The 25,523-nt window shown below is 45.6% G+C and overlaps 1 protein-coding gene across 2 annotated transcripts; it reads left to right on the top strand.

Annotated features, from left to right (window-relative positions):
• Positions 1–609: 609 nt before the first annotated feature.
• CD34 (CD34 molecule) lies at positions 610–25,212 on the top strand. Of its 2 annotated transcripts, none has more exons than XM_077993488.1 (8): positions 610–730; positions 11,721–11,903; positions 12,499–12,752; positions 14,143–14,223; positions 22,063–22,219; positions 22,472–22,524; positions 22,838–23,002; positions 23,566–25,212. In XM_077993488.1, the coding sequence occupies exons 1-8, from the start codon at positions 652–654 to the stop codon at positions 23,578–23,580; spliced, it is 987 nt and encodes a 328-aa protein (XP_077849614.1). In that variant the 5' UTR covers positions 610–651; the 3' UTR covers positions 23,581–25,212.
• Positions 25,213–25,523: the final 311 nt, after the last annotated feature.

The raw sequence follows: 25,523 nt of genomic DNA, 5'->3' as shown, positions 1-25,523 counted from the left end.
TTTGGACAGCTAAAATGAATACTTACAGTCACGTATACCTGCTCACTCCTGATGCTTCACTCACAACACAGCACAGGATCTTGTGAGGCTATCACTAAATGTGTCACATTGTGGTTAAGTTTTACCTGATTAACGAAATGCTCACACTTCTAAACTGAGGTCCTTACAGTAGATTCCTTTTGCAAGATTGTTACTAGCTTACAACTTAAAAATAAAGGAAAATCAAAAGGAAAGAAAAGGGGGGAAAAAATCGGAGGAAACTTGCCCCTGCCCTGGCCACCAGCAAGACTGCCACAAAGGGGTTAAAAGTTAAGTGGAAGCGGAGCTTGAAGAAGTGGGATGGGGCCTCTCCAGAAAGCTGAACGAGGCATCTGGAGCCCGAACAAACCTCCACCTTTTTTGGCCTCGACGGCGGCAACCCAGCCTCCCTCCTAACGCCCTCCGCCTTTGGGACCAACCAGGGGAGCTCAAGTTAGTAGCAGCCAAGGAGAGGCGCTGCCTTGCCAAGACTAAAGAGGGAGGGGAGAAGAGAGGGAAAAAGCAAGAATCCCCCACCCCTCTCCCGGGCGGAGGGGGCGGGAAGAGCGCGTCCTGGCCAAGCCGAGGAGTGTCTTCCACTCCGTGCGTCTCTCTAGGAGCGGCGCGGGAAGGATGCTGGTCCGCAGGGGAGCGCGTGCGGGGCCCGGGATGCCGCGGGGCTGGACCGCGCTTTGCTTGCTGAGTTTGCTGCGTGAGTACCGCCCGCGCGCCGCGGCCGCTTGGCTTCGCCTCGGGGAGGGTCGAGTCTCTCTGGGAGGCTGAACGACAGAGCAGAGTCTCACCGAGAGAAGGGACCCCTGCCCAATCCCTGCACTGCCGCCCACTGCGGCTTCCCCTGGGGCCAGCGCCTCAACTGGGAGCCGACGGGGGTGGGAGGGGAAGGGAAGGCCACCACCCCGCGGGTGTGCGTTAGCTGAGGTGCGAATCGGTCAGCACGACTGGCTCTTGGACTGAGATAAAGTGCTTTGGAGATGCCAGGGTCTCTTCTGGTTGCCAGAGGTGCGGAGTGCGAAGTTGCAGCCAGAACCGGGAGACTGGGGAGGAGAGAAGCAGGAAAAGTTTTGTGGCTCTTGGTTGATTCGGAAAGTATAGATCCGGAGCTGATAGATAGGAAGGGGCCGGGGTGCCCAACTTGCACCGGGACTGGGAGAGCCAGAAGTGGACATTAAGGAATTCGAGGGAAGCGAATCAGGGATGAGGCTCCGGGTCCCAGGCCAGGGGAGTTCGGAATGAACAGTCCGTGAAAAGGAAAAACAAAACCAACCGACCAAACAAAATCCTTGCATTTAAGATTAGGAAGCTGAGTTTCAATTCCCACTTCAGCAACCCCACCGCGGAGGTAGAGGTAGACAGAATTTGCTCTGCAGCCAGCCTCGCTCGCCTTACCAAAAACCGTCACCCTTGCACAAACTCAAAACTTGTTACCTTTTGGAGTTTTCTTCCTCTACCCCCGCTCCAAGTTCTAAAGCTAGTAGATGGGTTAGAACACTCTCCCCACTCACCTACACATACCTTTACTCTTAAGGTCTTGCTCTCACTTTGGAAAAAAAAAAAAAAAAAGGCTTCGAGTATACGTATTTATACTTGATTAATTTCCTTGGGGAATGACATTCTCCACCTCATCTCTTTGCACTTGGAAGGTTTGAAACTTTCGAAGCTTTGTACATTGCTCTCCCTTTTGCTTACAGCACTCCAGGGCTCCCAATTCTGTACTCTCACTACATCCTAAAGGCCACCCACTATGGCCCTGCAGAGTGACCTGGACTAGACCTCTTTGCTCCCAGTCTCTTCTGTTGTCCCCCTTTGGGTCCGCCCAGCTGGGGAGAGCTGCCCCTGAGCTGGAGGAAGCTCGGAGTGAAGTTTTGAGTTGCCCTGTTTGGCAGTCCTGGGCATGTGCTTCGGAGCAAGGAAAAGCTATCACTGAGGTGTCAAAACCCTAGAGTGGGTGCTAGACTAGGCCCTCATAACAGGGGTGAGTTGGCCGGGCGCAGTGGCTCATGCCTGTAATCCCAACACTTGGGGATGCCGAGGCGGGTGGATCATGAGGTCAAGAGATTGAGACCATCCTGGCCAACATGGTGAAACCCCATCTCTACTAAAAATACAAAAATTAGCTGGGCATGGTGGCGCACACCTATAGTCCCAGCTACTCAGGAGGCTGAGGCAGGAGAATCCCTTGAACCCAGGAGGTGGAGGTTGCAGGGAACCAAGATCCTGGCACTGCACTCCAGCCTGGGAGACAGAGCGAGACTCCGTCTCAAAACAAAAACAAAAGCAAAAAAATAGGGGTGAGTTGGCCAGTGGTGCAGATTCCAATCAGATGCTCCATTCTCCTTTGGCTACACAGCTCATGACGACCTGGTCCTCAGCCGAATGAGGTCCACCCTTTCCTTATTTCCTCAGCTGGTGGGTGTCAGTCTTGCCTTGGTCTGCCGAGCTTGGGGTTTGGGGAGCAACACAATCTCTGCAAAACTTTGGACTGATATGCTGAGAATTCTATATCCCAGCTTTGGGTGGGGAGGGATGGGGCACAAGGCCCCATTCCCAGCCTTGCCAGACTACTTGAGCCAATTGTAGTTTTATGCCCTTCCCAAGAGCTTTCTAGGGTTTTTGCTTGGATTTCTTTTGTTTTGTTAATACTAGGAGTCATTTTCTGTCCTGGGATACATTGTGGGATAAATGAGATAACTGAGTGTGCCTTGAAGTGCTACCATAGGGCCGTTGCAGAAATGCTATTATTATTGTAAAATTTAGGGTGGAGGGGATTTCTGTGGTTTGTTTTCTCATCATTTACCCCAACAAATAGCTTGTTCTGGAAAGTTCTTTTTTCTGTCCCTTTGAGAAGGTGGCATGGGCACAGGCACTGCAACTAACCAGAAGTGGGCTGTCTTTGTTGGAAGTGGGGTAGATCACAGAGCAGAATCGGGGTGGGGGACTCAGGGGCCACCAGGCAGCACTGACAGAGTACTGGCTGGAACAGGAAGCCTTTCAGGTAATTAGGGAACCCCTTTGTCAGGCTCAGGGTATCTATTTCCTCCAAGCTTTCCAAGGCCTGTCCCTCTCCTCACTCTGACAACACCCCCAGGCCCTCCCCATTGCATTCCTCTTCTTCCTTTGGGTCCTTCGTGCCTGCTGACCCCCACACCCATATCCTGTCTAGGGCTACATGTAAGAGGGGAAAAATAAAAGGGAAAAGAATTTTATCAGCTATTTTCCAGAGGGGAGAGGACTCCACCCTTTGAATCTCTGCCATATGGCGACCGAGGAGGAGCAGCCTTGGGGACCTCTGACTAATTCAGTGGTCCCCAGTGCTCCCCACTTATAGACCCAACCCAGCTGGCACCACCTTTGCAGATGCATGTCTACAGCAGCATTCCTGTTTGGCTGATAAAACATGCAGGGGCCTGGGGCCTCTTTTTCTTATCCCTTTGGCTCCACCTCCTGGACCTCCTCATTCCCTTGTCCTCATCTCCTTCCTTCGCAATCTTTGTCTCAAAAAGTTCAGGGCAAGAAGTGCCAAACTGCAGCAGATAAACTCAGCTGCAGAGTCCTACAAAAACAAATAAAAATGAGGAACAAATTCCACTTCTTACGGTTGGTCTCATTGCCTGATTTCCTTTAGACCCTGAGCTGGAGGGCCTGGGTTTACTTTCAGGGCTGGATGGTTACCCAACTCCACCCTCAGGGTACTTGGGCCTCCCTCTCTCATTGACTTTGGTTGATCTAACTAAATGGCTTGCAGTGTGGAGAACTAAAAATGAGAAGGTATGGAAAAAGAACACAACACCACCCTCCAAAAGAAAATTCTCACAGTCGCCAGGGCTGCGAGAATTCCGTATTTTTCTGGGCTTTGACTTCTCTAATGAGAACATTCTCTTCCCTCCTTAGCTAATAAATGAAAACATATTATTTATGAGTTTTAGTCCCAGAGCCGGACTTTGTGCTAAGGAGAAAGATGCATGCATGTTGGAAAGATGGAGAGACAAACAAATAGGGATGCATACAAAGGTGTACTTCCTAGTACCTGTGCTCTTGGAGCCCATCATGGAATGAGTCACTTCTTTCAGATGCAATGGAAAAGGCTTTTGGGCTTAATTGGGAAGTAGGCTTCTTCCTGATTTGGAAAAGTGAAATCAAAACTGATACTTCTTAGACAGGAGTGGCATCTCTCGGCAGCTGATTTAAGAAAATGTCTTCAGGGGTCTTTGGGTGACAAAGCCTAGAACCCCAGACAACCCTGGATGAGCAAAGGCAGGCAGGAACTGAACTGCTTAGCATGATAAAATAAAGTAAAGCCTTTTGTTTGTGTGGGCCTAAGAGACACAAAGCTGAAAGGACTCCAGAGCCCAGGAAGAGCATATAAAGGGCGGCAAGGTGCCTGGAGTCATAGCAGGATAGTGATGGGTGGAGAATGGAAAAGACCTGGGAGGAAATTTTTTTTTTAATACATGGCTTCATTAGCACAGTAATGTCTAATATTTCAAGGTTATGCCATTGTCTCCCCTGGGCTGCCCCGTAATCTCGTTCCATGCCCTCAACCATTCAGTAAATATTGGCTACACACACTAGCCTTGAGTTAGTGACTCTCCGGGGAGAGTAAAGTAAAGAGTGCTTGGCTAGCTTACGGTGAAGTGGTATACTAGTGCCGACAGGGAGCCATTGAGCCATGGGGCCACAACCCAGGAGTCTGTGGTGCTGGTAAAATGGAGGAAGAGGTGACAGAGAGAAATGTAGGTGCCCAGAGAATCTTCAAAATAATCAGGGTTCCACAGTAAGTGGATGGGGTCCAAGACATGCTATTTTATTTATTTATTTATTTGAGACAGAGTTTCTCTTTTGTTGCTCAGACTGGAGTACAATGGTGTGATCTCGGATCACCACAGCCTCTGCCTCCCAGGTTCAAGCCATTCTCCTTCCTTAGCCTCCTAAGTAGCTGGGATTACAGGCAGCACCACCATGCCCAGCTAATTTTGTATTTTTAGTAGAGACGGGCTTTCTCCATGTTGGTCAGGCTGGTCTCGAACACCCGACTTCAGGTGATCCATCCACCTCGGCCTCCCAAAATGTTGGGATTACAGGCATGAGGCACGGCGCCCGGCCAAGACATGCTATTTGAATATAAAACAGAAATCTCGGTACACTGGGAACCCTCAGGCCACTGACCCTTGGTTTATATATACTCACACCTCAGCTTAGCCTTTGAAGCTTAAGAAGGCATCTGCTCAGTCCTTTGTTCTAGTCTAGGATGACTCAAATTCATGGTAGGCCTCAGAGTTGGACAGCCCCCTAACATGGATGCCTCCTGAGTGTTTGCAAGAAGCATGAATGGATCACTTATCTCCCAATGTGGCTTATTTCATTCTTATAAATAGCTACATCATTTTAAGCTTTTTCCTTGGATTGCAGTGAAATTGGCCTTCCCATAACTTCTAATCATTACTTCTAATTCTATTCTTTGGGCTGGCACAGATTTAATCTTGTCCTTCATGACAATACCTGAAGACGTTTCTAGTGGACCCCACTAGATTATAAACTCCTTGAGGGATTGATTTAAATGACAATGACACTACACCTAATGGAGGAAAGAGATCCAGCTCTCATTTTATACTCTCCACAGCACTGAGCAAGATCCTTTGCCCATCACTGGCACTGCAGAAAAATGAGAATGAATATACAGAATGAATATATCCCTTCTCCAAAATTCTTACGACCAGAAGTGTTTCAAATTTCAGATTTTTTCAGATTTTGGAATATCTGTGTAAACATAATGAGATGTCTTAGGAATGGCACCCAAGTCTAAACATGAAATTTGTGTTTCCTATATACCTTATATACATAGCCTGAAGATAATTTTAGACAATATTTTTAATACACTTGTGCATGAAACAAAGTTTTGACTGTGTTTTGACCGTGACCTGTCACATGAGGTCAGGTGTGGAATTTTCCACTTGTGGCGTCATGTTGGCACTCAAAAAGTTTCATATTTTGGAATATTTTAGAATTTCTGATTTTCAGATTAGGGGTGCTCAACCAGTATAAATAACATGAATCTTAAAGAAAGTTATTTATTCTTCCTCCCCAAATTCTTCTTTTCCATATCAGGGGTCAGCAAACTTTTTCTATAAAAGGCCAGAGAGTAAATATTGTAGGCTTTAGGGGCCATATGTGGTTTCCGATGGATGTTCTACTTTGTCTTATCTTATGACACTTTTAGAAATGTAAAAGCCGACCATGCACGGTGGCTCACACCTGTAATCCCAGCACTTTGGGAGGCCGAGGCAGGCAGATCACCTGAGGTCAGGAGTTTGAGACCAGCCTGTCCAACATGGCTAAACCCTGTCTCTACTAAAAATACAAAAATTAGCTGGGCATGGTGGTGCACCCCTGTAATCCCAGCTACTTGGGAGGCTGAGGCAGGAGAATGTCTTGAACCTGGGAGGCAGTGGTTGCAGCCAGTCAAGATCACGCCACTGCACTCCAGCCTGGGCAACAGAGTGAGACTGTCTCAAGAAAAAAAGAAAGAAAGAAAGAAATGTAAAAGCCATTCTTTACTGACTGACCATACAAACAGCCTGTGGGTCAGGTTAGGTTCACTGGCTATAGTTTGCCAACCCCTCATCTAGAGGAAATAACACTAGACCCTCAACAATATGACTTGGTTTCTAGACCTCTCCTAATCCTGGTTATCTTCACATGAACAGCCGCCAGTTTAATTAATTCCCCCTTAAAATATAACATGAGAACAAGACTGCTGTGGCTAGAGGTAGCTGGTAGGAACACACCTGCCACAGTTGTCCTTCAATCCTATTGCTTTTCCTAAACTCCAAGGATTGTGCTAAGCACCAAGAGTAAAACACGTAAGAATAAGAATGGTTCCAGCACTTTAGAAATTTATACTCTGACTGAGGTGACAGTTAGACCTATTCTGAGGAAGCAGCATATATGATTTTGTGGCAGATTAGTCACAGAAATAAGTATCTCATGCCCTCTGAGAAGCAGAAGGAAGGGGCCTGAAACGAAAGATATCCACTATTTCTTGAGCTTTTACCGGACAGGATAACCGCTTCCACTTCTTAGCTCCTTTGTTCCTCAAAACAGCTAAGACATAGGGACTACTTTTATCTCTGTTTTACAAGTGAGGTTTACAGAGTTGAAGTAACTTCCCAAACCACAGCTAAAACAAGGTAAAGAAGCCTTTCAATGTGACCTGTCTGGCTGCAGAGCCTGAGCTCTTTGTCTCTGGGCTATACTGCCTTCCTGGCAATACACTCTGTGGCTCCCAATGGCCTACTTCCTGGCAGAGGCTGGCATGTCCCTTCATCCTGGTTCTGTAACTCTATGGACTAAGATTCCCAGGAATTCCTTCAAGATACTCCTCTTGATCCAGGTGCTAGAATATGAAAGCATGGGCAAAATAAGACTGGCAGGCTAGGAGATCAGGAAACAGCACCAGGAAAAAACTAAGGAGGACTGTGAAAAGCAAGACCAAGTATAGGAAAATTCAATCTCTTAAAGTATGGGGATTTAGTTATTTAGGTAGCAGAGCTTTCTGGATCGCTGAGGATTTGCAAACTCACTTTAAACAACAAAAGAATCTTCAATTTACAAGTGGCAGGTAGAAATATTTTCAAAATGTATTGCACATGTCTTTGCTTTCTTAGGATACCCCCCGAAAAGGACTATATGACTCAGATGTATCATGAAAATGTCATGGCTATGTGACAACTCAGTGACATCATTAATGCTTATTAAGGTATAGATATCTAACCTATTCACTTCTACCATAAATGATTCTGGAAAACTGGTGTGAGTTTTCATACTCATGTCTGCTTTTCACTTATTTCTGTTTCTTAGTTTTCAGCTGTTGCTTCTCCTTATTATTTGCTTCTAATAGGCTCTTCCTACGTTCCAACTTTAGCTAGGATATCAGATAACCAGGATTATTAGAATTAGGTGTAAAACAAGAGTAATTGCCTCTGAAGAAGTACCTGAAAGTTCAGTGCATGACTTTTACTACATGAATTTTGTGACATCTATTTGGCTTCTTAGAATCCTCATTTTACTAATTTCTTGAGACCTTGTCTCCTCCCTTGCTCCAGGTTCACGAGTTGAGATCAAATAGGGTAACTAAGGGTCAAATGGAGTCCCTAGGGAGACACAGTTAATCAGGATGGACTGAGAAGTAAACAACAGAGGAGAGCTTTTTATTCAACTTTAAATTGTACTATAATTCTCATAAGCTTGTGGACAGGGGCTGTTCCTTCCATCCAGAATGAAAAGGAGTGGAGGTTTCATCAATTGTCTCTTAGGATCTGACAAGCTCTCACTGACTGGTAGACTCCTGCTATTCCCCTACAGAGTTGAAAGTCAGAAGGTCAGATAAAGAAAGGTCAGTGTTTGATGGTTTAATGCCATGGATGTGTGTGGGAAGAGAGGATAAAAAGAGATCTGTGGTCAGTCTTGACTCTCATAAATGTCGTTCCTCCAGGGCTCTAGAGACTGTAAACCTAAAGGATGTACTCACCCTGCTGTGCTGCAGTGTTTATGCCAGGATTGGCTCCAGGCCCCTGGCTAAGGTGTCCCATTGCTCTGCACCAGCTCAGGCATTTCCAATCACTCTGTTTTGACTTTCTGCTCTCCCACTTGTCCTGTCCCCGGTGCTCAGAGGGTGCTCTGCTCACCCTGGGCTCAGAGCCCTGACTCTGAAGTTGGGGTCCCTTTCTCACTTGCAGGTGGATCCCGCTACTCATTCCACAGTGCTCGGCCTGGTTTTGGGTGGAGGGGCTGCTGCAGCTGGGAGCCCAGCCTCAGTGGATCAGTAGCTGGCTTGGGTCCAGAGTTGCTTTGCTCTTCTGGAACAGGCACCTCTGTCCTCAGAACTAGCAGCAGGTCTTGCTCCACATCTGGAAAAGTTCAAAAGTGTTTGTCTGGGTGAAGGAGGCCCTTCGGGGGAGGGGGTTCAAAAGCATGACATCATCTGAGTCAGGTCCAGCTTCCTCTGGAGAGAGAAAAGGTCTGGGCCAGGGAGGACCAGATGGGGTTCCTAGGAATCAGTATGCTGGGGGAGAAGAGGGAGAGAGCAGGCAAGAAGAGGAGTCTTGGAATGGTGCCTTGAGAGGGTAATCCTTTAATTCAGTGTCTGAATATTTCCCCCTTGGATGAATTCAGATGAATCTGACCTTAAAGTCAGAGTGGTGAGAGGGTCCCATCTAAACAGGAAAGAAACCTGGATTGGCTTCTGAATCAATTTTATTTTGATCAACCCACCTCCTGTTTAAGCCAGATGGGAGCTCATCCTTTTCTCTCCAGAGATGTGGGGGAAGAATTGTGATTTTTTGACAGTTTAGACCCAGCCTAACCTCCTTGCTGCATCTACTCAAGAGTTAGCTAAACCTCAGTGTTCCATTGCTGCTTCCCTTCATGAACTATGGCCTTCTCTTTGGGAGATACCTTGGGTCATTCAGGCTCTTCATCTCTAAGACAGAGATAGTGATATTCCTTCTTCCCACTGCTTACCTGACACATAATAGTAAGACATGATTGCCGCCCTCCCCATTAATAGCAATCTACTTGCAGCAGGTTGTGGAAGGAAGCAGATATGAAAGAGTGAAACCCTTGTCATCACCTTTAGGAAAAGCATTCTTGGCCCCATGTTGATGGCTGTGAAGCCAAAAGTCTAACTTCCCTCTTGATCTTAAGGGAAACAACAGATGTCATTCTACCTTGCTGTTTACCTGGAAATTGCTAAAAAGTACAGATCTAGATCCCAATCAGGAAAATTTAGAGACAAGCTTTAGGGTGGCCTGGGACCCTCCAGGGCTTTTCCTTGAAGATGGAACTGCCTTTGTGAACTCCGGATAACAAGTTCACCCTTAACATTTACAAGGCCCAAGGCAAGAGTACAACAGAGGCCTACATACTGTATTTCTAAACATTTCAAGGTTGTAAGTCAGGCCAACTAAGTGATAAAATATCTTCTATCCTATTCCCTTGACAAACATATCTTCATGACCACTTGGAAGGCCAGGTTTGAATTTGGGATGCTCAGATTCTTGGAATTCAGTGCCACAATGCAGCTGAGCAGGAAAAGATGGCTCCTGACCCCAGCCCACTTCCCTTCTCTTCTTTCTACTCGTGACTCTGGCTCAAATTGCAGGGCAATTGCATGTGTGTCTGGGACACCCCACCCACAGGCTTAAGCACTAAGCGCTAACTCTTCTCCCTGCAAGCAGTCATCATTTGGCCACCACTGGGCCTTGGAGGTACACACCCTTGTGCTGCAGTTCCCCTTAGCAGGATGAACTGGGAGAAGAGGACCAACGTGGATGTCAGCAAAGTGCCATTTGAGCAAGAAATGCTAGGACTTCTGGTTCCCACAGTATGATCTAGAAGAGAGGGGACATCCTGATTGGTCCTCACAGGAAGCAGGACAGAGTGTGGGCTCTTTGAAGCATAGGGTTCAGGCAAGAAACTTCTCCTTCCTGTGTCTAATGATACTGACTGGGAATGGTGAGTCACATCTGTAATCCCAGAGCTTTGGGAGGCCAAGGCAGGAGGATCACTTGAGCCCAGGAGCTTAACGTTACAGTGAACTGTGATCTCACCACTGCATTCCAGCCTGGGTGCAGTGGTGACAGAGCAAGACCCTGTCTTTTTTTTTTTTTTTAAAAAGGATGTATCCCAAGATATATGGAAGAGATGTGCAAGAACACTCATGAAGATCTTCAGAGAAAAATGAGATCCAAAACATTATACTATAATACTATAATAACTTAGCATTTGGTATCTCATTGATTCTCCCAACAATCCATGTAAGGTAGCCAGAAAAGACCCTTACTTAAGAGGTAAGAGAGCTGAGATACCTGCATGCACTAAATTACATGGTTAGTTATTGGCAGAGCCAGAACGAAGCTTGTCTACCTTCCCACTACATTGATGCAAAACCAGACCTTGTGTTCCCTGGTTCATTAGCTGAATTCCTAGGTCAGAGCATCCTAAAAGCTGAATTCCTCAAGAAAAGGAAAGGCAAATGGGTTTGAATACCATGAGCAAAAGGATGAAGGGAGTTTGGGAATGGGGAAGCCTGAGAAGGATAGATTTTTAAGGGGATCACATAGAGACAGTGTGAGTCTAGTGATTATTCCGAGAATTAGTATACCGGATGGAGAGTGACCAAAAAAGAGGATACAGTGAAAAGGAAAAAGAAGCATGACCTCTTGCACACTTTAGATCTTCGCAATATTTATGCAGGTGTAATTTTATACTTTAGTATGTAACTAAACATACTATGAATACCACCTCATATTTCCACGTTGCAACAGTTTTTATAATTTTTTCTTTCTAATGATTGTTTATATGATTATGTAATGATTGTGGTACATTAAGTGCATATATCACTTATCCTATTGTAATTCATTTAGTTACTCACGTTTCCCTCCTATAAATAATACTGTATGAGACATTTTTATGCATATAAATCTTTCCTTCCCTATGTCCTCAGGGCAAATCTGATAGTGGGGAATTAGTCCACTGTCCAGGAGTATGTTCTTGTTGCTGCCCCATTGTCAGGGACAGCAGGGAATGTTCTAGACGGATTCTGCCTGAAGTCAGGAAATTGCATCAGGTAATATCAAAAGGCTGATACTTTTAGGTTCTGATTCTTCTTCCTCGTTTTCCTATAGCCTCTGGGTTCACAAGTGCCAACAACACCAGTACTGTTACCCCAAAGTCATCTACCCAGGGAACGTTTTCAACTGTTTCTACAAATGTATCGTACCAAGAAACTGCAATACCTAGTACCCTTGGAAGTACCAGCCCACACCCTGTGTCTCAACATGGCAATGAGGCCACAACAAACATCACAGGTAAAAAGAGCATTTGTGTCAGATCCTTGAGAGGTGCTGGTGATGCTTGGGTAAAGCATTTAGGATGTTTTCAGACTGCTCCCCCACACCACAGAGGAAATTATACAAGTCCCTAGTACTAATGGCTTGAGTATCATGCGTAGGGCACCCTGAAGTAAATTCTAGATAATTCTTCCTTCAGTGACAGTTTTCTCAGGCCCATGTCTTGGGAGCTGATCCCGATCAGTAATGCCTCCATACCCCTTCTCTCATGCTGAGTTCAGCTTAGTGATAAAATCAGGATCAGATGACTCCATAGAGACCTCCGATCTCTTCTAAAGGAAAGAAGGTGGGTACAGGTCCCAACTGGGGGTCTTTGGCTTCTCTAAGGTAGACCAGCATCTATTTCAGTTTCAGGGCACCTCTAATACATTCTGGATTCTAGCTCTGGTTCCAACAGCTTGAAATGAGTTTGGTCAGGGATGGGACACGATGTAACTGTTAACTCCCCAAACTCCCTTTTCTGTGTTGAAATGCATGCCCATATCATGAACTAAGATTGTGTGTATGTATGAGCACGTGCACACATACACACCCATGTTTTGTTCTCTTCCAGAAACTACAGTCAAATTCACATCTACCTCTGGGATCACCTCAGTTTATGGAACCACAAACTCTTCTGTCCAGTCACAGACCTCCGTAATCACCACAGTGTTCACCACCCCAGCCAACATTTCAACTCCAGAGACAACCTTAAAGTCTAGCCTGTCTCCTGGAAATGTTTCAGACCTTTCAACCACTAGCACTAGCCTTGCAACATCTCCCACTGACCCATATACATCGTCTCCTCCTATCCCAAGTGTCATCAAGGTGGGTAAATTGGGCCAAAAATAGCAGATTGCCCCTCACTTCATATGTATGCAGGCAAGCTGTCTCTTTGCCTTCACACCTCTCCTCATCTCTGCCAGTGGGATTTGGGTCATGTCAGAATCAGCATGGAAATACACAGTTTAAATATTGTTTGGAGAAGTAGAAAGAGGAGGAAAGGGGTAGAGTTAGGTAGTAAGGCCCATCCAGGCTTCGGGCATTGCATTTTAGGGAGTAGAGGGTAAACGGGATTCTCAGAGATCCAACGAATCCTCTGATTCTTTCTAGTACCTATTGGTGGGACTTTGACCAGGGCACCATTTCCCTCTGGGAATATTTGGAAACTATTGCTCATTTGCTGGGGCTGCTTCTCCCAAAATGGTTAGGACAAATAACATTTCCTCTCCATGAGAGGATTTGGTGGCTGTGCCAGGCACAGAGAGGCAGTAAAGGGGGTCATTGGCAATGGCAGGAACTGGGCAGACCAGGGATGGTGAGCTCAGCCTGGCCTTCTCAGCCTTAGGGCCTATGGCTGTCAACAGCTTTCAGCATACAGGACAGAAAATATGAGGGCCTCAGTCAGGAGATATGCCTGACGGATCTGTCTACTTTCTGTTTTTAAAGGAGCCAGGGCCAGGTGTGGTGGCTCATGCCTGTAATCCCAACACTTTGGGAGGCTGAGGTGGGCAGATCATTGAGGTCAGCAGTTCAAGACCAGCCTGGGCAACATGGTGAAACCCCGTCTCTACCAAAAAATACAAAAATTAGCTGGGTGTGGTTGTGCACCTGTAGTCCCAGCTACTCAGAAGGCTGAGGCAGGAGAATTGCTTGAACCAGGGAGGTGGAGGTTGCAGTGAGTCGAGATCACGCCACTGAACTCTAGCCTGGGCGAGACTCCATCTCAAAAAAAAAAAAAAAAAAAAAAGAGCCAAAATGGGAATCTGGAGAGTCCTGGAGGCCAGGAGAAAAACCAGGTATCCCCAGCATCTGCTGGTCCACCCCATTATCCCTGTTTGCCTGTATGGCCTTCCTGCAAGTGTGTGATTGACTAGAGAGAAAACAGCCCAAATGGGAAAATATCCTCCCCTCTCCCATTCCTGCACCATCCAAGCCAACGTTTACCAAGATTGCAAATAGCAACTTGCCAGTAAGCCCAGGCTAATAACAAAAGTTTTGTCATCTGATGAGGATAATGAAGATAGAGGTGAAATAGAAGAGAGTGTGACTATTAGAAATCTCTAGTCCCCTGACAAATTTTAAATTTCCTTTTCCTTAAAACTTCCTAAGAGAGCACACCGCGGAAAGCAAACTGGAAAAAGGTGGGAAAGAAATGAGGAGCAAAGATGCTGGCTTATTTACTTTGTTTTTCTTACTGTTTTTTCTTTTAATACAGACAGAAATCAAATGTTCAGGCATCAAAGAAGTGAAATTGACTCAGGGCATCTGCCTGGAGCAAAATGAGACCTCCAGCTGTGTAAGTCAACTCCCCATCCAACCTCTTCCTCCCGCCCCCTGTCCCCTTCCTCAATCCCTTCTGAACACCCTTAAACCTTCTTGGATTGCACTGGATTTGAGTAGGGGTCTGGGGAGTTTAGCTTGGTCAACCTGCTTTTAATACCCAGCTTTCTGTTTAGGAAGTAAGAAGCCCCATCTGGTGGGCAAAAGAGGCAAAAACAGTTTTAATTATTAATAAATTTTGTTATTTTCCCCTCCTCTATAGTACTTTTTCCCACTCCTCTATAGTACTTTTTAAATTTTCCCCTTCTCTATAGTACTTTTAAATCTGAGAGAGTCAGATTTAAGTTGCTTTTTGGTTAAGAAAGTCCCTCTCACTCACCAGATATAAACTAGTCACCTAAAATGTCAGTTCATTTATTATTATTAAATATTTACATGTAACTCTTTAATCCATATAGAATTTATTTTGCTGTAATGTTACATTTTCCATGTAACCATTTTTCCTAACATTATTTGTTGAATGACTCCCTCTTCTGTTGCATGGGATGTATCCTTTAGCTTATATTAAGTTTTTATATGTCTTAGGGCATACTCTTTAGACATATTTTATTTGTTCAGTTTGTCTATACTTTTGCCTATTTTAAATTTTCAAAATTATTGTATGTTTTTGCCATAGTATTTTTAATATCCAGTCAGGCAGATCTTTTTTTATTACACTGTAAAAACTGTGAAGTTTTTTTTCTTTTAGAAAAAAATGCAAAAAAAAAATGCTTTAAAATTTGGATTGTAACTGCTCTGGAATTTCTTCATTTTTTCTGGTTTTATTTTGCCTCTCTCAGCATCTTGTTTCTTTAGCTTTATTTTTTCTCTAGATTTGATGGATTTCATAGGCCTATTTGTCACATAGATCTCCCATTATATATTCAAATTGATTGTCGCTGATAGGTTAGAAAGTTAATAGAGTTTTGAATAATTATTTTTGGGTTGGCCAGTTTCTTGAATTTGCCTATTGATTCTAGGAACTTTTTAGTTGATTCCTTTCCATTTTAAGGTGAGCTATCTTGTTATCTACCACAATATATTATTTTTCTCCTCCTGTTTAGTAGTTATGCCTCTTGTTTCAGTTTCATGTCTTACTGCATTGGAAAGAATGTAGAGGGCATTGTGTTAATTTAAATGATTCTGGCAGACCTTGCTTTGTTTCAGTAAATCTAATTTCCTAACAGTAACATGGCTCTGGAGGAAGGACGAGGTGAAGGAAAGAGTGGTATTTACTTACAGAAGAAAACATTTTCTTATGAGTTGGGGATCTATTTAAGGGAATCACATATGTGATGTGTTGGCATGCATAGATTAGAGAGATCACAGTCTGTAGAGGGCATAAATTACTTATTTTTTCCATTCGAACTTGGTAGTTTTACTACAATCATCAGTTGGGTCTCTCAGACTTACAAATTTGTAAAAATTATACCTGAAAGAATTTAACTTAGGACATCTAAAAGCAACCGAAATAGTGATGACATAAGTTTGCATACTGGAATAACTAAATGCAGTCTGCAAAATAGTTAACTTAAACGTAAACATGCAATATACAAGTAACACGCAGTGTGCTTCTGACGCTGATTTTCAACTCAACTCATTAGAAAAAAAATTGTCAAGTTCTTTGCTGATCGTAGCCAAGGAAAATGACGCTTTCCCCCTGCAACTCCATCGACTTGGTGGAGCATACGTTTTGCTGTGTATCACACAGGTATGTGCCAGAATGCTAATTCTTTGTGCATGGAATTTAGAGTTAACTGCAGAGCCTTTGCCTTTCTGTTGCTCTTCAAAGTTGACATGTAACTTGGGTCACTGTATGAGAAACGTTCCAGAAACTTACTGCTCTTTTAGAAGTAATTCCTCTTAACTCTGCTGTGGTCTTTGCTGTCTGGCCTACTTCGTGCCACGGCTGAGAAGGTCTCTGCATGTTCTTCTAAGATTCAGGTAGGATCTGTGAGTGGTGATGTGAAAAGAGAGCAGCTCCCCTCCAGTTCCTATGCTAAAGAAGACTTCCATCCACACTGCCCCTTCATGAAGCAACTCAGTGGCAGCTCATATGGCTGCTTTTGTTTCCCTGGTCTTTCCACCAGTGTTGATCCACTTTCTTCCTGAGGGCTCCTCATCCTCAGCCCCCATGTGGCAATGCCTTCTCCTACTCTCCAAGGTAATTTATCCTCAGCCAACTATCCTGTTCCAAAATGTTTAGCCACAGCTCCCGATTGTGTCCAAGACGCCCTTTCCTTCGGCCCTACTCCCTGTTTGTCTGATAAACAGTCTGTTTCAAAAGCTGCGAGTGCTGCAGCGCCTCCTGATTTTCCTTAGGTTGGATTTGTACTTTTGGTGTCAGAGGGCCTTAAGGTATTGGTTCTAACGTCGGGAGCCTCAGGCCCTATGTAATATTCTTGTGAAGAGCAGGAAGGATTTGGTTTCCCCGAGCATCACATCCTTGATGTATGTTGGTACTCTCCTGCATCTGATATATGCCCATAACAGGAATATGTGTGCATGAGTCTAGCTATCCAGACACTCGTTCTGCACTGATATATAGTGAGTGCCAATATGTTAGCTCACCTTATGTGAATTCTGTAGGTGTGTCTTCTGTGTGTGCATTCTGTAGACATGTCTATCCCAATCACTCTTTTTTTGCCCCCCAGCCATCACCTCTAGGCAGCCAGCGGAAGGGAAGGTGATACCACTCTCATCTCAAACACCTGTTACCATACCTCAGCACCCTCATTAGCAGTGTGTGTCTTCCTAAGTTTAACTTTCATTCTTCTGGCAGCAGTGTCAGCTTAATTTAGTTTTTGTGGTTGTGGTTCCCCAGATAGTTTCCAAAATGTAAGATTACTTGATACTTTTATGCTACACCCATTTGTCCAGAGGAATCCACCAAAATATTTTTAATTGTGGTAAAATATACATAACATAAGTCATGACTTTAACCACTTTTAAGGGTACCATTGAGTAGTAGTAAGCACGTTCACATTATTGTACAACCAATCTCTAGAGCTCTCTGCATGTTCCAAAACTGACACTGTATACCCATGAAACAACTCCCTGCTCTCCCCAGACCCTGGCAACTTTCTGTTCCTATGAATTTGGCTACTCTAGGTACCTCATATGAGTAGAATTATAGTGTTTGTCTTGCTGTGTGACTGGCCGATTTCACTCAGCATAATGTCTTTAAGGTCCAACCATGTTGTAGCACCTGTCAGAATTTCCTCCCTTTTTCAGGCTGAATAATATTCCATGGTATGCATAAACCTCGTTTTGTTTCTCCATTCATCCGTTGATGGACACTTGGGCTTTTTCCCCTTTAGGCTAATGTGAATAATACTGTTTTTAACATAAGTGTACAAATATCTCCTTGACACCCTGATTTGAGTCCTTTTGGGGATATATCCAAAAGTGAAATGGCTGGACCACATGGTAATTCTATTTTTGAATTTTTGAGGAACCACCAGACCATTTTACATTCCCACCAGTAGTGTACAAGGGTTCCAATTTCTTCTCATCCTCATCAACACATGTTATTTTCTCGGTTTTAAAATAGCAGCCGTGCTAATGGGTATGAGGTGGCATCTCATGGCAGTTTTGATTTACATTTCCCCGATGATTAGTGATGTCGCGCCTCTTTCATGTGTTTATTGGTCATTTGTGTATCTTCTTTGGGGAAAGGTCTAGTCAAGTCCTTTGTCCACCAATTTGTTCTTTAGAAATACCTATCTTTAGTACCATATCTGTTTATTTGCAGAGTTTGTAATTACTCAGCTAGCTCACTTTACTCCTATTCACATTGACTTCATCTGAGGCAGGCTGCCTCCAGCCTCCACTAAAGGTCAGTTTCCATGTGGAAAACATAAGTTACAGATGAAAGATTTATGAATATGGTGTGTCTACTGCAAAAAGCCTGCGATCTGGAAGCAATCTCACTTCTTATCTTTGGTTAACTGCCTCCACTAGTTAAGTGACTTGAAACAGGTCCCTCATTATTCCAGTTCCTATATGAAAATAAAGTTTTCACCTGCATTGTCAAACTCACACCAAAATAGATAAAATGATTTTAAAAGGGGTTGGGGGAGATGATTGATCCTAGAATCTCAGCATTGGAAAATATCTTAAAGGTCATTAAAAAAATACCTATCCTTCCCCCACCCCCATCCCCATCCCAATGCTTGACGTTAAGAGTCTTTGCAAAGTTTGAGAATGCTACTCTAGAGAGGTTAGATGGGTTTATTATGTTTGCAAAGAAACATGTGTGAGCTGATGTAGTTAGGAGCTTGTAAATCTGATTTTCATGAACAAAATGGTGAGGCTGTGTCTTCCTCCTGCCCACTCTCCCGTGATGTTTGCCCACAGCCTCTCTTGGGGGAGGATGTTTATTCCAAGCGTCCGGAGAAGCATTGTGCTTTGTTCAGGATCCACCTGCTCCTCTTGGGGCTCAAACACAATTCACTGATGCGGTTGGATTCCAGAGTGGGAGGCTGGCCGCTATTATTCCTTTGAATCTAGTCCAAGAAACTGTGCAAGGGGTGGAGGGACCCTGTGTCGAAGCCAACTGGTTGGGATATTAAGTTGAACAACAATTCCCTGAGTTCTTTTGTTTGCTGCTATGGTTTGTGCAGTCTGGGTTGTAAATGCTATAATGTACACTCCCCCCAACACACACACTTAGGAGTCTTACAGTCTAGTCAGAGAAAAATGATGATAACAATGCACAGAATGTGATCAATATGTAGACTCTAGATGATATGGTATATAAGGTATAACTATTATTAATAATGATAGTAGCAGCTGCCATTTATCTAGTGCCCACTAGATTCTCAACACCACATTGGACACTTTTTTTTTTTTTAGACAGAGTCTTGCTCTGTTGCCCAGGCTGGAGTGCAGAGTGTAGTGTTTTGATCTCAGTTCACTGCAACCTCTGTCTCCTGGATTTAAGCGATTCTTGTGCTTCAGCCTCCCGAGTAGCTGGGATTACAGATGCCCATCACCATGCCCAGCTAATTTTTGCATTTTATAGAAGAGACAAAGTTTCACCATGTTGGCCAGGGTGGTCTCAAACCCCTGGCCTCATCTGATTTGTCCATCTCGGCCTCCCAAAGTGCTGGGATTACAGGCATGAGCCACCGCACCTGACTGGACACTTTCATACAATATCTCTTTAGTCACCACAACAACCCAGTGTATAGCTGAGGAACATGACAGTCAGACTAGTTGCATGACTTGCAAGGAATCCAGTAAAGAGCAGAGCAAGGATTGATGCCCAGTCTGGTTGAAGATAGGACGAGCTTCATTGAGGAGGTAGAAACTGAGTTGAGTCTTGAAGGATAGTGAATACCAGGGAGAAGGAAGTGTTCTTCGTTCTCCTTGAAATGAAGGTTGTGGAACAAGGCATGCTCTCCCCATCTTGGGCTTCCTGGAGGTGGTGCCTCGATTCCAAATGCTCTTCCCCACTGGCTTCCTCTGCTCACCCTTCAGCCATTCTTCAAGGCCTATAGTGAGATGTGTCTGCTAACCTTAACCAGACGTGTCCTCACCCTCCTTTGTATGTCCATAGCACTTTGGTTGTACCTTTCTTATGGTGCTTACCATGGTAGTAGCTCTGACCTCTAAAGTCTCTTCGCACCTCCATTTCTTCACCTACAAAATTAGTAGAATAGCTCTCCCAATCTTGTAGGTTATGTGAGGCCTAAATGAGTTAATATATGGAAAGCACTCAGAACTGTGCCTAGATATCGTAGGCATCTGTTATTTTATTTTTTATTTCTTTATTTTTGAGCCCGGGTCTCTGTCACCCAGGCTGGAGTACAGTGGACTCAACCTTTCAGAGTGGAGAGACCCTCCCACCTCAGCCCACCAAGTAGCTGGTATTATAAATGCATGCCACCACCCCTGGTTTAATTTCTAAATTTTTTTATAGAGATAGGGTTTCCCTGTGTTGCCCAGGCTGGTCTCGAATTCCTGGGCTGAAGTGATCCTCTCATCTCAGCCTCCCAAAGTGCTAGGATGGCAGGCATGAGTCACCACGCCTGGCTGGCATCTGTTATTTTAATTGCCATACATGCAAATTTCACCGAGTGGAATTCATAGATACCTCCCAATCCCCACCCCCCTACACATGACACATAAATACAATACACACATACATGACACATGCACAGAGGTTTTCACACGGCATCCTATATTCAGGGCTTGATAAATTGTCAAGGTGTGGCTTCTTGCACTCAGCAGGCGTAGGAAGGTGCCATTTGGTTTGGCTAGTTTATGACCTGCAGGAGCCCTGTCCCTCTGCCTCTCTTGGGAAGCAGATCTATTTCAACTGGAGACACTTCAGAAGGCCAGAGTCATCCAGGCAAGAACCCCCCTCCTCCTCATCCAGATTCTTGGTGCTGGGGAGCAGGTGTGCTCAAGAGGAAGCCATGTAAGGCTCCCCTGAGAGAACTGGGTTTAGAGAGGTGGAGACTGTTGATTGGTTCAGTGTGGCATTCAGACTACTTAGTTCAAATGCTGTTCAGAAAAACAGATTTTTCCAGAGGCAGAGTGTCTATCAAGGACTTACTGGGAGACCTGCAGAATTGCTCCTTTTCCTGAGGAATGAAGCAGCAGTGGCCTGAGAACTCATTTCTCTGTAATCTTGTTTCCTGGGGGTTTTTGGAGGCTCCAGTTTGGGCTCGTGTCTCTGTGACCTGGGGTTTGGCTAACTACACTCTCCTGGCTTTATCCAAGCCCAGTTATTTTCCCTCAGCTGCTTCAAATTCCAGCTGGGTCCTGAGGCCAATCTTGACCTTGCTTTGTGTAGGAGCAAAGGAGCCTGGGTTTTCCTGCCTTGGGTCACAGCAGTGGGAAAATACCCAGGCTCCATTCCAACTGGGAGGACCCTGTGGCCTTGTTGCAAGCAGCGGCCCTGCCCGCAAACAGGAAGCTTTCTTCTCCACAGAGACCCAGTTCTGATGATGGTCACACACTCCAGCAGTTTTCCCCTAACAGGAAAGTTGTCAGGACTGTTCAGGCATTTCCTTCTCTGCCATCTGCCATCCGGATTGAAGAGAAAGTCTTAGTTTCGATTCCTTTCCTGTTCAGGGGAGGAGGTGACTGATTGGAGGCTGCTGGAATAAATTCTGACTCACTGTTGAAGAATTATCAGAGTTTTTCTTCTGAGTCCGAGTTCCTGGGTCTGATGGCCCAGTCAGCAACCTGGAGAAAAATCTATGAACTTCATTAAAACTGGGTTCCATGCTTTCAATGGAAAAGCAGGGATGGAAGACCAGACAAAAATGCCATTTCAGTTTGAGCAATGCGCTTCATGAGACTCCTTTGGGTAGTAAGAGGGAGGAGGCCACTGAGGTTTCCACTGAGTGTATATTATAGATTCATTCTCTACTCCTCACCTTCCTTGACTTTTCTTCCATCACTGGGGACTGCTGTAATCTTGAAACAGAATATTTTCTCTTAGTTATTATTGTATTATTAATATTTTCTGTTGGTCATTTCCTTTGAGTTTAATTTGCATATGTGTACATGGGTGATGCTTCAATTAGACAATTTTTTTAAGTTTGTTTTCTGACATCTTAGATACTAGAAGATATGGATTTTCATCCTTGGAGATTATGTAGGTTTTTTCTTATTGTGTTGTTGCACATATACAGTTAGCAGTATTTTTTTTTCTGTTGGAATTTTAGAAAGAAGGATGCTTCTTGTGGATGGGGTAAGAGTGTGACTGTAATCGGAATTATTGCCTGAGACTCTGGGTGCAGTTTAGGGTAGAGCAGTAATTTCATCTCTTGCTCTCCATGTTTCTCTGTCTTCCCAGGCGGAGTTTAGGAAGGACAGGGGAGAGGACCTGGCCCGAGTGCTGTGTGGGGAGGAGCAGGCTGATGCTGATGCTGGGGCCCAGATATGCTCCCTGCTCCTTGCCCAGTCTGAGGTGAGGCCTCAGTGCCTACTGCTGGTCTTGGCCAACAGAACAGGTAAGGTGCACCTCTGTCTGGGGGAACTGGGAGGGAGTAGGGCTGAGATTAGAGAATCCTAGGTGGAGATGTGGCATCCCAGATCCAGAGAGACCACAGGTGCTGGGGAGAAGGGCTTGGGTGACTTTGGGAGAGATGCCCCTGAAATGGACTACCCTGACCATCAGAGCATCTTGTAGAACAGGATGGGAGGGTGGAGCAGGATAAGCTGGTTTCTCTTCTAGATTTAGAAACCCCTGTTTCTAATTCTAGAAATTTCCAGCAAACTCCAACTTATGAAAAAGCACCAGTCTGACCTGAGAAAGGTAAGTTCTCTGAGATATGGGTCTCAGAGGGAATGCCGGGGCAGGGGGGCTCCCTGGAGTAAGAGGGGAAGCCATTACCTTCCCCAGTTCTACCTACTCTCCTTCTCTGAGTCTTCTCCTTTCTAGTCTCGAACCAAAAATGGTGGGGTATGACTGAAGTAAGAGATGTCAGTCTCAAATCCCATTTCAAAAATTCCTGAGGTCAATGCCCTCAAGCATCTGTTCACTGTTGAGTTACACACAGGGGGCTGGAGTGGGCTGGGCTCCACTTTTGGCAAGTGACAGGCTGTGTCTTATGTGTCTTCTTTTCAAGCTGGGGATCCTAGGTTTCACTGAGCAAGATGTTGCAAGCCACCAGAGCTATTCCCGAAAGACCCTGATTGCGCTGGTCACCTCAGGAACCCTGCTGGCTATCTTGGGCATCACTGGCTATTTCCTGATGAATCGCCGCAGCTGGAGCCCCACAGGAGAAAGGCTGGTCAGTTCTGGGGGCCAGGGCAAAGGAAATGGGAAAGATAGTGAGTTTCCAGGGAGTTCAGTGGATGTCATGGAGCAGGAGGAGAAGTACCCGAAAAAGTCCTCCTGTGAGCTTACATAAAGACATGCACATGTGCACGCACAGTAATCGGTGGAAGATTCAAAATATTATGTAGCAAACTGGGGAGGGGACAGTAAGGGTGCCAGCCCACCTACTCAGTGTGGTAGCAGATGATTCATGTCATCTATTCATTATGTTTTCTGGGATAGCTCAGCTTGGTGCCACCAGAACAGCCTGTTAAATCAGCCACACAGTATTTGTAACCATGTTAAATGCCCAGTGGGTGCCCCTTTGCTCAAAAGGAGGCATATGGAAGGAGAATCTCCTTTTGCCATTCTGGATGAGGGAGGACAAGGCTGAGGTCTGAATCTTGGCCTCTGGCCTGTCCCCTACCCTGGGGAGGTCATCCCACCCTTCTTGGGACTGCCCGTTTTCCTGCGGGAGCTGGCTGCCAAGCTGCGGTGGCATGGTGTGGTGCCTCTCCTATGTCCTTTCTCCTCTAGGAGCTGGAACCCTGACCACTCTTCAGGAAGAAAGGAGTCTGCACATGCAGCTGCACCCTCCCTCCCATTCTCCCTCTCACCTCCCCCCACCTCCCGCCCCTGCCCCCACTTCCTGTTTGGGCCCCTCCCCCATCCAGTGTCTCACAGTCCTGCTTACCAGATAATGCTACTTTATTTATACACTGTCTAGGGCGAAGACCCTTATTACACGGAGAACGGTGGAGGCCAGGGCTATAGCTCAGGACCTGGGACCTCCCCTGAGGCTCAGGGAAAGGCCAGTGTGAACCGAGGGGCTCAGGAAAACGGGACCGGCCAGGCCACCTCCAGAAACGGCCATTCAGCAAGACAACACGTGGTGGCTGATACCGAATTGTGACTCGGCTAGGTGGGGCAAGGCTGGGCAGTGTCCAAGAGAGCACCCCTCTCTGCATCTGACCACATGCTGCCTCCATGCTGGAGGTGACATCTCTTACGCCCAACCCTTCCCCACTGCACACACCTCAGAGGCTGCTCTTGGGGCCCTACACCTTGAAGAGGGGCAGGTAAACTCCTGTCCTGTACACATTCGGCTCCCGGGAGCCAGACTCTGGTCTTCTTTGGGTAAACGTGTGATGGGGGAAAGCCAAGGTCTGGAGAAGCTCCCAGGAATGATTGATGGCCTTGCAGCACTCACACAGGACCCCCTTCCCATTCCCCCCTCCTTTCTGCCTCATGGCAGGAACCCCTAGGGGAAAGATGGGCTTTTCTAGGCTACAATTTTCTCCCAGGAAGCTTTGATTTTTACTGTTTCTTCCCTATATTTTCTTTCTTTACTTTGAGGAAACCAAAGTAACCCTTTGCACCTGCTCTCGTGTAATGATATAGCCAGAAAAACGTCTTGAACTACTTCCCTTATCTCTTCTCCAAGACACTGTGGACTTGGTCACCAGCTCCTCCCTTGTTCTCTAAGTTCCACTGAGCTCCATGTGCCCCCTCCACCATTTGCAGAGGCCTGCACAGCTTTCTGGCTGGAGCCTAGAACGGACCTCCCAAGTTTTAGGACAAACAGCTCAGTTCTAGTCTCTCTGGGGCCACACAGAAACTCTTTTTGGGCTCCTTTTTCTCCCTCTGGATCAAAGTAGACAGGATCATGGGACCAGGTCTTGGAGCTGAGCCTCTCACCTGTACTTTTCTGAACAATCCTCTTCCTCTGAGGCTGGGTCCTGGCCTTATCCTCTGATCTCCATGACTTCCTCCTCCCTCCTGCCGACTCCTGGGTTGAGGTGAGGCCTCAGTCCCCCAGCAGATGCTTTTCTGTCTCAGTCTGCCCAATCACCCGGAATTCGGAAGTCCTGAATCCGTAGTTTTCCCTTCCATCATATCATCCTGCTCTTCTGCTTCCCTCACCCTGAGCCCCTTCATTGCTCTGCACCTCCATGTGGTCAGAGACCCAGATCAGCTCCTAACCCTTATCACCAGCTGCCTCTTCTGTGGGTGACCCAAGTCCTTGTTTGCTGTTAATTTCTTTCCAGAGGGGTTGAGCAGGGATCCTGATTTCAATGACGGTTGGAAATAGGACTTTCCAGAGAAGAGAGGATTGGGTAGATATTTTTTCTGAATACAAAGTGATGTGTTTAAATACTGCAATTAAAGTGATTCTGAAACACATCTGTTATGTGACTCTGTCTTAGCTGGGTGTGTCTGAATGCAAGAGCAGCACCCTCCACTAGACCTAGCTAGACTATGCAGTGATGTGGTGGGGAGGACTAGCCAGGGAAAAGGGTGGAGCACCTCAGCAGACACAGGCACCAGCCAGGATACTAAGGACCTTTAGCCAAATCTGCCAACTATTCTCCTCCATGGGAAGAGGAAACACCCATTTCTAGTGGTAGAAAGGCAGACCCAAATGTACCAGGGAGCTTCCAAATGGAGGGTGGTATGCTAGGGTCTTAGGAGCTATACCCTTCATGAACACCATT

Source organism: Macaca mulatta, chromosome 1 (genome assembly GCF_049350105.2).
Source record: "Macaca mulatta isolate MMU2019108-1 chromosome 1, T2T-MMU8v2.0, whole genome shotgun sequence".
Taxonomy (NCBI): Eukaryota; Metazoa; Chordata; class Mammalia; order Primates; family Cercopithecidae; genus Macaca; species Macaca mulatta.
This window is presented reverse-complemented; position numbering and strand designations above follow the sequence as displayed.

Coding starts and splice junctions, on each gene's coding strand:
- CD34 (XM_077993488.1), top strand. CDS start 652: ATGCTGGTCCGCAGGGGAGCGCGTGCGGGGCCCGGGATGCCGCGGGGC. Junction 11,904..12,498: donor GGCCACAACAAACATCACAG/GTAAAAAGAGCA, acceptor GTTCTCTTCCAG/AAACTACAGTCAAATTCACA. Junction 22,525..22,837: donor ACCAGTCTGACCTGAGAAAG/GTAAGTTCTCTG, acceptor CTTCTTTTCAAG/CTGGGGATCCTAGGTTTCAC.